The sequence below is a fragment of the Otolemur garnettii genome, unplaced genomic scaffold (assembly GCF_000181295.1).
Source record: "Otolemur garnettii isolate 467f Iridium unplaced genomic scaffold, OtoGar3 scaffold00005, whole genome shotgun sequence".
NCBI lineage: Eukaryota > Metazoa > Chordata > Mammalia > Primates > Galagidae > Otolemur > Otolemur garnettii.
Genome location: NW_003852400.1, coordinates 4,865,030 through 4,879,573, shown reverse-complemented (window position 1 = coordinate 4,879,573; position 14,544 = coordinate 4,865,030). Strand labels below are relative to the sequence as shown.

At 36.2% G+C, this 14,544-nt stretch overlaps 1 protein-coding gene across 2 annotated transcripts in view; it reads right to left on the bottom strand.

The window, feature by feature from the left end:
- RELN (reelin) overlaps positions 1-14,544 on the bottom strand; it is a 479,973-nt gene that overhangs the window by 260,377 nt on the left and 205,052 nt on the right. For both annotated transcript variants that reach the window (XM_003782608.3, XM_023518943.1), the window contains 2 exons: positions 6,918-6,950; positions 4,176-4,254 (listed from right to left, as the gene is read on the bottom strand). In XM_003782608.3, the coding sequence (XP_003782656.1) occupies positions 4,176-4,254; positions 6,918-6,950 (112 nt within the window). The remainder of the gene's footprint in view (positions 1-4,175; positions 4,255-6,917; positions 6,951-14,544) is intronic.

The window sequence follows — 14,544 nt, the reverse complement described above, 5'->3', positions numbered from 1 at the left end:
GGGGGGAGAGGGGGGAGGGAGAGGGAATCGAGGGTTCACTTCTGTGGTTCATCTTGCAAGGGTACAAGTGAATCTTTATATGAGTGGAATATGAATGTTTTGACATAATAACTAAGAAAGTTACATGAAGACTATGTTAACCAGTTTGATGGAAGTGTCTTGGATTATGTATGAAAACACCACACTGTACCCCTGAAGTGCATCAATGTACACAGTTACCATTCAATAAAAAAATAAATAAATAAATAAATAAAAAATAAACAAGGCAAACAGAAGCAGCTGGGCAAGTGGGGCAATAAGGAGCCACTTCCCTAACAGACTCCTAGACAGATGGAGAGGTAAAGTATCAAAGTGATTACTCTCTGTGTCTCAGGGAGGCAGAAAGACCAGGGATGCACAATTGCATAGCATCGCAAAGATGCCTATGGCCCAAGTCCAGGTCTGTAGAACATTCTCCACACGCTCATGCTGGGTTCAAAACAGAGCCACTGCCTGAAGCAGTGCTTAGGACAGGCATGAAGGCTGTCTGTGTGGACTAGCCACCAAGGACTAGATGAAATAACTAGAGGACAGTTTACCAGAGACCAGAGGTGCATCCATGCCCTACACCTGTTTTTGCACTAATGAGCCCCCTGAAATTAGCTGAATGATAAGAAAAACAAAAGACAATCCAAAGTTGACTGAAATTAAGTTTCCACCATCCTGGTAGAAGGGAGACTATCAAAAGAAATTAACTTGAGTCATGAAGGAATAAAGAAAGTTTTATTTCTCCTCCTTTACCCAAGTTTATGGGTAGAATTTTTAAGTGCTACACTTGCATTAAGCATGAACAACTTTCAGAAGGATTCACAAGACCTGTTGTCTCAGTTGTTGCTTCCACAGAAAGAGAATAAAGGTCCACTATGAGAAGGATTCTTTTTATTATTTATATTTTTTGATGACTTGAACTTCTCACCAAGTAAATTTCTTGACTGTTAAATCAATTCAAGCACTTAAATGAGTATATAATACATTCGATACTGAGTTGATGTAAAAAGTTTCCTGTTTCTCTTCCAGGAGCCATAAACACTCGGAATTGTAACTTAGCTGATACCTCCGTTCATAATAATAGTAACAGTTTTATGTTCCTGGTTTTTTATGTACAGTCATTTGTACATGAGATAACAAACCTAGTTATTAAAGAATTACATGAAATAGAATGAAAAGTTGACTCATTGGTGAAGTTAACAGAAGCAAATAAGTCATGAATGATTTAACTTTTAAATTGATCCACCTCCCCAATATTGCACAGACATAACTTCAGTTTCTTATTTTCTCTTCTTGCATGTCCAGAGTTTGAGGTTGCTGTGAGCTGTGATAATGCCACAACACTCAACCCTGGGCAACAAAGTGAGACTGTCTCAAAAAAAAATTACAAATTAAGTAATGCATATGAAGCTTTTCGAACCCCAGGGGAGAAACATGCTCATGTATGTGATTTATTTTTATTTTTCCCTTGAGGCAGATTATTTGGTGATGTCTTTAGCCATGAGCATTTGGTCCAAGGGACACACCTCGGTGCTTTGCTTCTATCTGGTGGTCTGTGGCAGTGGGGCAGAGACAGAATTGGCAGAGAGAATCTCTCTGCCACATTGCCACAATGGGGGTTTCTGATTCTTCTCTGGGGTAAATAGAATCAAAGTCAATATTATGAGACAAAACTCATGTGACAAAACGTGGACCAAGAAAGTAGAGACTTCAGGAGGGTGAAAATTGCCTAAAAGTTTCCAAAACAAAGCAAGGCTTTGCTACTTCACTGAAAATGTTTCACCAGGATATCTGATTTTACTAGGTGTTGGTTTCTGGCTTTAGGAAGATTAGGTCTATTTCTATGGGGTTCAAGGCAACTAATACCCTCTTTATTTCCTCCTCTATGATTCTGCTATAATGCTATTTCATTAATACATGTTCTGTGGATTATATAATAAATGTATATTTAATTTGGTATTTGTTTATCATTCAAATGCAAGTGAAAACTTGGATAAACAAAGGAAAACTTGGACTCAGTCAAATAAATTAGTTTAAGGCTATTTTAATAATAATGACATTTCCATCACATTTGGGCACAGAGAAGACAGAGTCCAATGTATAAATATATCACAGGAACGTGCATTGAACACCTGCAATACACCAGGCGTGGTGCCAGACCCCTTCACACTCGTCAAACTTTAGAACAATGCTGTAAGGATTTTACTGCAAGGAAATGGAGTTCAGAGAAGTGAAGAAGCTTTTTGCATTTCTCAAGATCCTCCATTGGCAAGTGGTTGGCTCAAGAGTGGTTTGCTCAAGAATCAAACCAGACTGGCGTGACCTCAGAGCCTCTGCCACCTCTAGTTCAAAACAGTCATCTCTTAAATAGTGAGAGGTTCGTAGATTTTTTTTTTCCTTTTCTCTCTCTCTTTTTTTTATATCTTCCAGAGGCTAAGTGAAGGAGATTGTGGACAATAAGGAATAAAGTAAAATCACTCTGAAGCATATTTGATAGAAGACAGACATACTTGACTTTTTCAGGTGAAAAATATCTTTTAAAAAGTAGGAAAAGCCATGGCTTAACTAAAAGGGACACAAAATCCATAACTTTGGTCAAGAAAACATACATCAGATCAATCATGAAAATGGGTGAAGCAAAATCAATCACATTTTATTGATTTCAAAAACAACAGAATTTGAACCCCATAAAAGTCACATTTTGTATTTGTCAAGAAAAGTCACTGAAGGAAATGAATTAGCCTGACAGAAATGAACTTGCCTCAAAAGAAACAAACCATCTGATAACATCCTTATTAATGGAACATAAAAATGCCAAATGTCAGAAGTAGAGAATTTTTCCTGGGTAAACGTAGTGCTTAGAAAGTTTTTTTTTTTTTCTTTTTGCCTTTCCTTATTAAAGATTTTCAATTTATTTCAGGAAATGTATATTTAAAGGCATATTCACAGAGAAATGACCAGACTTTCTGTCTAGATTGATATTTTTTCTATATTTATACTATCTAGATCTATAATTCTTTCTAAAAAGATATGAAGGTTCCTTGCCTACTGTTAAAGCCCTAAACACTCTATGTTTTATCTTCAACTCTTGGGGGTCAAGGGCCACTTTGTCCAAAAAATTCCCACTACAGTTGTCTCTCCTTTTTGGAATTCCAACAGTATATTTTTGTTCACCTATCTCACATGTAAGAATTTCTATCCAGAATTACAGGCTTTAAAAAAATGTGTTTTTAGAGTCTATCTTACTAAACTATTAGCTACTAGGAGGATCATACCTCCTTTTAATTTACCATATAAATAATTATTGCTAAATATTTATGAAAATACTAAAAAGAAAACAGAATGAATATCAGATGCTGACACTTGAGAACGAAATAGTTATTCTCTGTTTTAGTCTTGAGTACTACTTGGACTTTAGTTGTTAACTTGAAAGTTTAATAACTTTCAATTTGGATTTCTGTTTTTAATTTATGTTGAACTCTTCATTGTCCATAAAAAATGTTTAGTATCACAGAAAATCCAAATTCAGATATTGTTCCTACTTATGCAGACTCAACTGTATTTCTGGGTCATCAGACTTATTCCTTCAACGTCGGCAAAAATACAATAAATTTCCAACAAATTCAGACATCCATTTATGTATTCAACAAGTTCTTAATGAGAGAGTTTGGTTCATTATTTATTTGCCCTCAAAAAATCCCATGGAGTTGTACTTAGCCTTTGAAGGTAAGACTGGAATATAAATAATGAGGTGACCCAATAACTTAGCAATTATTTGGAAGTAGGACTCAAATCACTTGTCATTTCAGATTAATCAGGTCCCTTCTATCACTTGGCATAAATGCAATTATTAGACATGTGACACCATAGTGTTTTCTACATAATGATCTTGTAAAACTCAAAAAAAAAAAAAAAAAAGAAAAGAAGCTCCATGGCTTTGAGGAGCACCTAGGTTCAGTTCGTAAAGTTAAGTAATAGGAATTGGGTGCAGTCTACATTAAGCCCAGGTCCATACTTTAACAGATCTCACTGATAGCTCAGCACTAAACAGCAATTTAATTTTAAGTAACTGCTCCTCTAGGGAGGAGCTGGCTTCATTTTTTTTTTCATCAAACAAACAAAAGGAAGGCACATTTTTAATAACTTACCATATATTTGGATTTAATTCTGGTTGATGATAGGAGTCAAAGTCATCTCTCAGGATGATGCTGTCACTATGTATTTCAGCTAAAAGAAAAAGAAAGTATTTAGGAAGGAATTATACTATAACAGTAAATTTAGCTAAACAAGAGTGTTAACATGCTGTATTTATGAAGAATCACAGCATTTTAAGTTGAAACTGAATTTAAAATGAGCAGTTGATTATATTTGTTTGGTTCCCTAAACTACTAAAGGACAATGGTTAACGGCTCTGCTGCACCTGACTCAGTTTTCCTTCTTTTTCTCCCATTCCTCTCATCTCATTCCCTATGTTCACGCATTCATTTTTTTTTTTATTTAATGTGCTTCAAATTGTTAGCTTTTTTTCTCTTAGAAGAGCACAGAAGAAATTATATGAGTAACTAAAACTGCCAGATAAAGTCAATTTAGAAGTCAAGAGGAGTGCCAGGGAACCATACATGGCTTTAAATATATTACCAAAATATACTTGAGATTATATGAAATACCTGTTTTTAAGCACTTGTGGGGATATGTCAAGAAGAAAAATTTTCATAAACTGTATAGTACCTATTTCTACTGAATAGAGGATGGATAAGTAAAAACAGTTTCATGGCCAGTTACAAGGCATGTGTGTTCATTTTTAAGGTTCTGTGAGAAATGATAATTACTTCTACACAGTTGTAATCATTAATTTAGTACTTTATAAAAAATACTCCCATCTGATTTCTATGGCTTGCTTAGGAAGTGTATTTCAGCTCACATAAATTATTTGGACCTTTCCAATTTCATTTGAACTAGGTAACAGAAGCCTTTTGGAAAAATTTAAATCATATTATTTGATTAACAAACAGAACCCATGATGTTTTTAAAAGGTGATATTTCACGTGTTTTGGGCTCACTCAAATATACATCTCTGAACTCACTGGGAAAGAAAAATCACTTCTAAGTACGAGGAAGCATACTTTCCAATTCTGTTTGGTGACATCCCCTCCTATGGCAGTCCTCACCCTCTTTGCACCAGGTTGCCAGCAGGCAAGCACATAATGAAGCCATGGGAACCAGTGAATCAGCAGGTATTGAGAGGACTGGCTTAGGCTGCAAGCCTTAGGCCTGAGAACAGGGAGAATACAGATATACGCTGGAGAGAAGGCTGTGATGTACTCTGTGCATGAGAGTGATTTAATGATTCTTCAGAGTGATTAGAGTCTGTGCCTGCAATGCCTATAGGGTACAGCTCTCTCAGTTACCCAGTCTGGCTGAGACTCGGCTGGGCCACTGCGGGTCACCAGCCTGTCTTGGCTGCCAGAAGGCGAGCTTCTAAGGGCTTAACATTCATCTGCCAAATAAGAGGAGCCCCAAGCTGCAGCATTACATAAAAGTAGAGCATCTCAAGGCAGATTTTCCAAAGAGAGAAAGAAATTAATTGGGTTTATGGGTTGAAAGGAAAAGCCCAAGAGACAAATAACCGACCTATCAGGAAGTCCCACTGTGAGAGACATCTGAAAAGACTGCACCCAGCTAGGATGCTTTCTGTTCATTCTTCTTCTTAAGGAGCATAATGTGGGAAACTGATCTTAAAATAGGTCTTCCTGACACAACCAAGAAACTGAACTCTGAGAGATCATCGCTTGTTTTCTAGAGACTTTTTTTTTTTTTAAAAAACAAAGGCAATGGGTAAGCCTCACTGATTATATTAATAGTTCATATGTTTCTTTTCAAACACTGCTATATCATTTACTGTATACTTTACAGCATACCAGATATATACAGTACATCATCCTCATACCAACCCTATGAGATAGGTAGTATTATTGATTCTATTTTACAGATGAGGAAACTGAGGCATAGAGAGGTCAAGTAAATGTACTCAGTGTTACGTAAATAGCAAGCAGTGAAGGAGAGGTAAACCAGGCAGAGTGTTTCCAGAATCTGTACTTCATATATGCTTGCCTAAAGAACTGTGGGCCACTATAAGAAAATTACGGTGCCTTTTTTTTTGAGACCAAGTCTCACTCTGTTACCCTGGGTAGAGAGCTGTGGTGTCATAGCTCACAGCAACCTCATACCGTTGGGCTCAAGCGATTCTCTTGCCTTAGTTTCCTGAGTAGCTGGAACTATAGGCGCCTGCCACAACACCAGACTAGTTTTTTTATTTTTAGTGAAGACAGGGTCTTGCTCTTATTCAGGTTAGTATCGAACTCCTGAGCTTAAGCAATCCACCTGCCTCGGCCTCCCAGAATGCTAATATGACAGGCGTGAGCCACTGCACCTGGCCCTGTGGTGCCATTTTAAAAAGCAATTTTAAACAGTCTCATTCCAAGTTTTAAAGAGATGACCAAATTGTTTCTCTTTTCACAAATGAGTACTAATTTGAGCAGAAAATTCAAATCTGAAGTGACCTCAATTCTTTCCCATTCATAGCTCCTTACCCTGAGCCTCTGTGCTCTGGTATTTATGACAGGGAGGAGCCCTGGGGTAAATTCATCATTAGAACACAAAAGGTCACACTCAACAGGATCCCAGGGATGAGGTCCCAACCTGCACAAATGTCCCCTGACAGGCCCCCAGCTGCGCAGAATGATCACTTCCACAGGCAGGTTCTGTGTCAAAAGATCAGTGAGTCAGAAAGCAAAGAGATTTCTGTCACCTCTACCACATCTGCTCACATAGCCAGAAGAGGGAAACAAGGAGATAAACTCAAGGTTAAGACAAGAGTTTTAAACACTTACCTAGATGTGAGTGCGTAGTGGCCTCTGTTGGAGCTAAACCAAAAGAGAAAAGGGGAAAGATGATCAATTAGTAACAAAAGCAAAGTCCAGTAACACAATCCCAAATGCAGTTATAAAACTTAGGTCACACTAAACAAATAAAATGGCTAGAGACTTTTTGGAATAAGAATAAAATGCTAATAAACATTCTAAAATATGACAGCCAACTCTATTTAGTTAAAAGTAATACATTTCTGCTAGAATGAACAGAACCACTTACACATGGAATAGTTATTTATTACACAGGTTTAGTTAGATATCCCTTGAAGCACACACAGTGTAAATGTGATCAGATAGTTAATAGATATGCCAAAACCCTCTCTGAACACCATTACATACCAGGAACTGTGCCTGGCACTAGGGAAAGAGACAACATGGACCGTGCCCTCCAGGAGCTGGCGTGGACGATTACAACATGGGGTAGTAACTGTTGTCATCTTGTTCAGAAGGTGCTGGGGTGAGGTGGGGGTAAAGGAAGGATGCTAAATGTAGGCTGATTGGAGATGTCAAGAGATATTTCCCGAGAAGATGATTTCTTTGCTGAATTTTGAAAGAATTTTGAAAGAATAGCAGAATAGGTGGAGGCGGGGAGAGGTGCTTCTTCCCGGAGTAAAAGTAGAATGGCACACACAGAGAATGAAGAGAGAATGGCCTTTTGGGAGAGTCACAAGTTCAGCAGGACTTGATGAAAGATGAAGTTGGAAATATCAGGCGGATGAGATCGTGTATTTGATGCTAAGGCATTTGGCTGCTACCACAAAAGCATGATGATCTCCTGAACACGTATGAGCAAAGAAGTGGCATGTTCAAGTATGAATTCTTTAAAAGGGCACTCTGAAAGACTGCAGAGTTAAGGGGCACTGTCTAATTAATACTTTGGCTAGGTTTTCCCCCACAAAAGATTTCTCAATCTATGAGGAAATGTCAATTTACTATCCAAAAACCAGAATTCAAGACACAGTATTTTTCATCATTTTATACCTTTCATTATTTTATACCTTATATCTTTTTCAAGATGTGAAAAAAATTATTTCTATCACAATGCTTTAACTACGTTAGATTAAAAATCTAGACTTAGCATTTTAAAATAAGAGACTAATGTTTGTGATGACTTCATATCAACATATTACATAAGTTAAAATATTTGCACTCAGTTTTTTGAATCTGGTTCTATGGAAAGTGTCACAGATACAGTTTAAAAATTTTTTAGTATGTGCACGCAAGTGCTCTGAATCATTAGTGTAAGGAACTCTTGAAAAAAAATAGAAGATAATAAATTTAAGAATTTTATGTTTTGTGCCAATGCTTTAAGTCATAGAAGAGTTTTACAAAGATTCCCCAGATTGTTAACTCTAATTAAAGCTTTTCTTGACACACAAGAAATACTAGCTTATTAACCAATAATCAGTGTCAAACCTGGCATAAGGATGTTTTTTTCACACGAATATTGCAGTTCATATGAGCAAGCTAACTCTTACACGTCAAGGAAAGCAAGAGTTTATTACGAAACTAGCTGGAATAAAGTGAGAGAATTTATGTTGAAATTGAAACTTTCAAAATATAAATAATTATTTTATATATTTTCCTAACACAACTCAATGTCCAGAAGATTTTAACTGTAATTCCCAGCATTTTATAAATTGTCTGTTAGGAAACTACAAGCCAAAGTTGAAGAATATCTTGCTGTTGTTAAAAATTTTAGAGTTGCTTTTCAACTTGTGCAATATCTCTGTGAATCCTGTGTTAATAATGCTAGGTTGAAACAAGAAAAATACTTCAGTAAGTTTTTGCCTCAAAGTAAATCAGTTCTTCTAAAAGAAATACACACATTTTGTCAAGGAGTATGTGGATATTAAAAGCAAATGACTTTTGATACTTCAGTTACTGAAAAACCTTTAAGTAGGTATGGAAGACTTGCGTATGTGAATCTACTTTTCAACTGTAAATTTTATGCCTCTTAATATGGACCAGTACTTAAGATGTATTCCAGTACTGAAGATGTGCTTAAGTGTAAAGTACGAACCAGATTTTGGAGACTTGCCACAATAATAAGAAGAAATGTAACATACCTCATTAAAACTTTTTAATTGATGACACTTATATTGAAATATTAAATATTTCATATATTCTGCATTAAATAAATTAAATAAAATTATTTACATTAAATAATGTAAATTAAATACATTATTAAAATAATTTCATCTATTGCTTTTTGTTTTCTAAATGTAGCCACTAGAATATTTAAATTTACACATGGGGCTTGTATTAAACTTCTATTAGACAATACTGAACCAGAGCTAGGAGCAACGTCTATACTGGGTGTCCATTAGGGAATCATGACCATGCAGGAGGGGGTAGAGTCCTGGATGAAGATCAAGTCATTCAGACAAAGGAAGGTATAAAAAGAGAAATGAAATGAGGAGATTAATGCATATCTAAAGGACAGATGGAAAAGAAGGATAGCAAAGGAGATCTGGGATGGTGCCTATGGCTCAGTGGGTAGGGCACTGGCCCCATAAACTGAGGGTAGCGGGTTCAAACCTAGCCCCAGCCAAATTATAACAACAATAACAAAAAAACTAGCTGGGCATTGTGGTGGGCACCTATAGTTCCAGCTACTCGGGAGGCTGAGGCAAGAGAATTGCTTAAGCCCAGGAGTAGGAGGTTGCTATGAGCTGTGACACCACGGCACTCTACCTAGGGTGATAAAGTGAGACTCTGTCTTTTAAGAAAAAATTTTAAAAAAAGAAGAAGAAGGCTGCATTCCATTATGGGAATTAGGAAAATAGACTTTTAAAAGCTAAGAAAGTTGAAGGAGAGGCCTATATAATTCTAATAGACCTAATCTCTATCAAGAACGTCCTGCTATCAAGGTACTTTGTTAAGCAGAGTCTATAGATGAATTTCAGGGAATCTGACCTCAGAGGGTACACTTTTAATTACAAAATATGTAATATAAAAAAATCTCTAGGAAATAAATTAGTTAAATTAAATGTAGGCAGAGTTACAACAATTATTGATTAGAAATATTTATTCATTAGTACAATGGTTAGGTAAGTATAACAAAATATCTTTTTTTGTTTATTTTTTTACAAAATATCTTTAGAAATATTAAGTTATCTACTTCATATTAAATGACTTTGGTAACCATGGTCTATTCTAGACTCAATTAAAAAAACAAATTATAAACGGGTTTCCTTTATTTTAAATTTTAGATTGATGTGTGGGTACATACCAGTTGGTTACCTAGGCTGCTTTCATCAATTCTGAGTTGTAGGCGTCCTTCACCTGAGCGAGTGCAGTATACCAGTGAAATGGACCTGCTGGTGGGAATTCATCCATCCCCTTCCCCACTTCCCCCTATTTGAGTTTCACTGAGGTGTGTAGGTGCTAACCTACAGTTCTGATTTTGTACCAAGTACATGTGTTTGTTTTTCCATTCTTGTGATAGTTCACTTAGGAGTGAACTTAGTCTCCAACTCCATCCAAAGAGTTACAAAAGATACAAATCCCCATCTTTATATGGCTGAATAATATTCCATGGTATACATATACTATATTTTGTTAATCCGTTCATGTACTGAAGGGCGCTTGGGTTGTTTTCACGTTTTTACAATTTGTGAATTGTGCTGCTGTGAACTGTCAAGTCCAAATGTCTTTGTGATAAAAATGTCTTTTTTCTCTTTATTTTTAAATTAAATCATAACTGCATACCTTAATGCATTTATGGGGTACAATGTGCTGATTCTACATACAATTTGGAATGCTTACATACCTCGTAGTGGGATTACAGTAGGATCAAATGGTAAATCTACTTTTAGTTCTTTGAGGACTCTCCATTCTACTTTCCGTGAAGGTTGTACCAGTTCGCAGTCTCACCAACTGTGGCTGTGTGCTCCTTTCTCTCCACAATCACACCAGCTGTTAATCTAAATTGATGTCTACCTCTTCTAAATTATTTTTGCACATGGAATCTTTCACCGAACTGCCTTCATCACAATCAGTGGAGAGCCATTTATAAAAGACCCACTGAATCAGAATCTCTGAGGGGGGATGTCTGGAACTAGTTTTATTTTTCAAACCTCCCTGGCTCATTCTGATATCAGTCCAGATTCAAAACTTACTGTTTTTATTCACACAATCCTGCCCTTATTTTTATAGCATGCTGAACTGTTCTCTGTATTAGGTTAAATATTTATTGTTTCTCCCAAGAAGAAACAGGTTCCTCAAAGGCAGAAATAGGCCTACCCATGACACCAAAGAAAGCAGCTAACAGCTTCTCAATAAACAATGAATTGAACTGAAAGCTCCTTTTTAGTTGTAATATGTTTTATAATGTTTTGGAAAAGAACTAATTTAAAACCAACCTTTGAGGAAAGCCAGAATATACTCATAACATTGTCAAAAAGTCCTTCATTGTAAGCATAGACCACTTATATTAAAGGGAGCTTGAACACCCAGAAAGTGTCCACCTGCATTTAATTTACCCACATTTTAAATCATTAGTTAGGAAGATTTCTTTCAATATATTTTAACAAAAATAGCCACTGTCTGGAATAACTAAACGTTATTTCCTCAAAATGAGAAACGTATTTAGTATATTACATTAAGCTTAATAAAAGGAAAAGTACAAATTCTTTGGAAATTACACAGATATATATGGTGTAAAAATAGTCCAAAATCTACTGAAGTACTGAGCCTGAAGCTTATTTTAATCATTTCTCAGTAAGTGAACATATCGATCTGGTTTTATGAAGTCTAAACAAATTTTCTAAGCCTGTAGAACGTTCACAATCTTTTCTACCTTTACCAGGGTAAAGGGACCATGGAAAAATTAAAGTAGCCTGAAGAAGTTTAATGTAAGAGCAATAATATCATTTATTACACTCCCACTTGTATACAACTTGTCTCATACCAGTGAATGTGAGTGAATTACTAAGTTTCTATATTATGTGAACTTGGCATAGAGATCGTTACTTTCTCCTTTATTAAATGTAAAATATGTGCTTGTGGCTCGGTGCCTGTAGCTCAAGTGGCTAATGTGTCAGCCACATGCACTGGAGCTGGCAGGTTCAAATCCAGCCTGGGCCTGCCAAACAACAATGACGACTATAATCAAAAAATAGCTGGGCATCGGGGCCTATAGTCCCAGCTACTTGGGAGGCTGAGGCAAGAGAATCACTTAAGCACAGGAGTTGGAGGTTGCTGTGAGCTGTGATGCCACTGCACTCTACTCAGGGCAAGCTCTGAGCCTCAAGCTCTGTCTCAAAAAAAAAAAATAAATAAATAAAATATGTGTTGACTAGGTTGACTAATTTGTCATCCTTCCAAGTATTTATGTAGTGACATATCTCCAAGTCTACCTTTCCTGCTACTCCTTTGACATTAAACTATATTGAACCACTGACTCTACATTGCTTGAATAGTTTTATCTATACATTTTTTTGGTCTGCTCATGATTCTCTGCCTCTCCCAGGGCTCTAGACTGTCCCCACCCCACCTTGCACCTTGCCCAGTTTCTTGGTTCCTTTGAATCTGAGGAACACACACAATCCTATCCTTATTTTTATAACATGTCTAGCCATCACATAAAATTGCCAAATGGCTTAAACTGGGGAGTTTTGGTTTCTGAGAATGAGAGACAATAAAAATGGTCACACGGAAGTGGGCAATGGAGAAAAAACAAGGTAGACCACACTTTTAGCAGAAGTGTAAAGGACATCCCAGTTTCTTCCAGGGGTTAATAAGATGACCAGGTCAGATGAGCATGGATCTGTAAGGGAGGATGCACCAGGGGTGGGTCCCTGCTACTTATCAGAGGACACTGAATTGGAGAGAGGGGAAGAGAGGCTGGAGTGGTTCTGTACCCACAGAGAGAACTGTGCAGAAGCTTCCTAGTAGGATCTTGATTTAGTTCCATTGCTGAGACCTCTGAGATCACACATAGAGTCTGGACAGAACTTTACACTGTGAGGAACTCATTTTTTATCCTAACACAGAGCTGTGAACAGATTTGGATATTCCTAGATTAATCCTAGGTGAATGTTCATTTTTAGTTGAACATCCTACCCTACACAAAAAGTTTACTTCTGAAGAAAATAGGGAAGTTCACTTCGATTTACCCAACATTTAATTACTTACTAAATCATTTATCTTTCCATAAGTGTAGGGGGCAGTTCATCTTAACATGAAATTTCTACCAGTAACTTAAAAACTTCTGTCATCAGTGCAATGATTAGAGGCCAAACTTACAATGGCATGTTAAAATTAAAGTACAATTATCACAGGACACCACACTCTGCAGGTGGATTTCAGGGATCACTCCAAAGTGGACCATGAGCATTGACAAGGGATAAATAAATCTGACTCTTAATTCTGAGTATCTACTAATTTGTTAATAATCCTTAGGAAGATGGCAACATAACCCTCTATTTTACAAGCATACAGAAAGGGTCAACAAGTTTGTATGTCAATGAATTCTAGATCTCACTCAGAATAATGACATGTCTGTAATCTTTATCCACAGACTTAATGTCACTGAGATTCATGAAATCACAGAAACTTATGTCCTTTGTAAAACTTGATCAAGTTCAAGTAACCGGACTGAATTGGGAAAGTGACCTTAAGATACATCATAGTTTAAGGAGTATGCCAAACGTCCTCAAAATGAATCAGCTTATCCAAAACCACAGGTACAATGCAAAATGTTACACAGGTAAGTCGACATGAAGACTGCACTTTGCTTTTGAAAAAGCAAGCCAACAAAAGCAAGCCAAGAGAATGTAGGAATTATGATAGAATCTCACTAAAGCCACTATTTTTTTTCAAAAGTTTGTTGTTTCCAACAAAATATTAAGGAAAGCATTTGTACTCGTTTAGTATTTTGAAATAAAAACATTTAAAAAGAAATGGCATACTTTGACTTGATTTGAAGAGGCCAAACTCATTTGCAACTCTAAAACTATCAATTCAAATTGGTAGCAATTTTTTACTAGGAAAGTACTGATAAGTGACAATCTACTTAATTTCATTAGTTAAATCTTTTCTGAGAGCAGTTAAGTGAAATAAAAATGGAAACTTTCAAAATTTCAAACATAATGCTCTTTCTTAATATTGCATGGGTAAATAAATGTTCTTAGGGGTGTCAAAATTGCTCATAAATGTGCATTTATTTTTTCTTTTCCCAGATTCCTTTTGATGTGTGTGGCAGTGCATTCTAAAAGTTATTTGTCCTCAAAATTATCTCACCAATGGGACCTTCCTAGATTACTTGTTTTGGCAGAATACAAAGATTCAGATCAGTAATGAAATGCTTTAGTGACATTCAAAGTGTTTCCTTAGCTGGCATTTTCCTACATGCTGGAGTTCTCTATTAAGTAACCTGAAGACTATGTATTTCACTAAGATTTCATAGACTATTTAAGGAGGACAGGAATGGATTTTTTAAATTGGCAAGCTAATATTTTGAGGATAAAAGAAACCTAAAGCACTGTTTTTAGAAGGTACTTTAAAATTTGTTTGAAGACATATATTGCTTGGAGATTTTCCTTTCTATTCAGCCATGCTATTCTTTTTTTTTTTTTTTTTT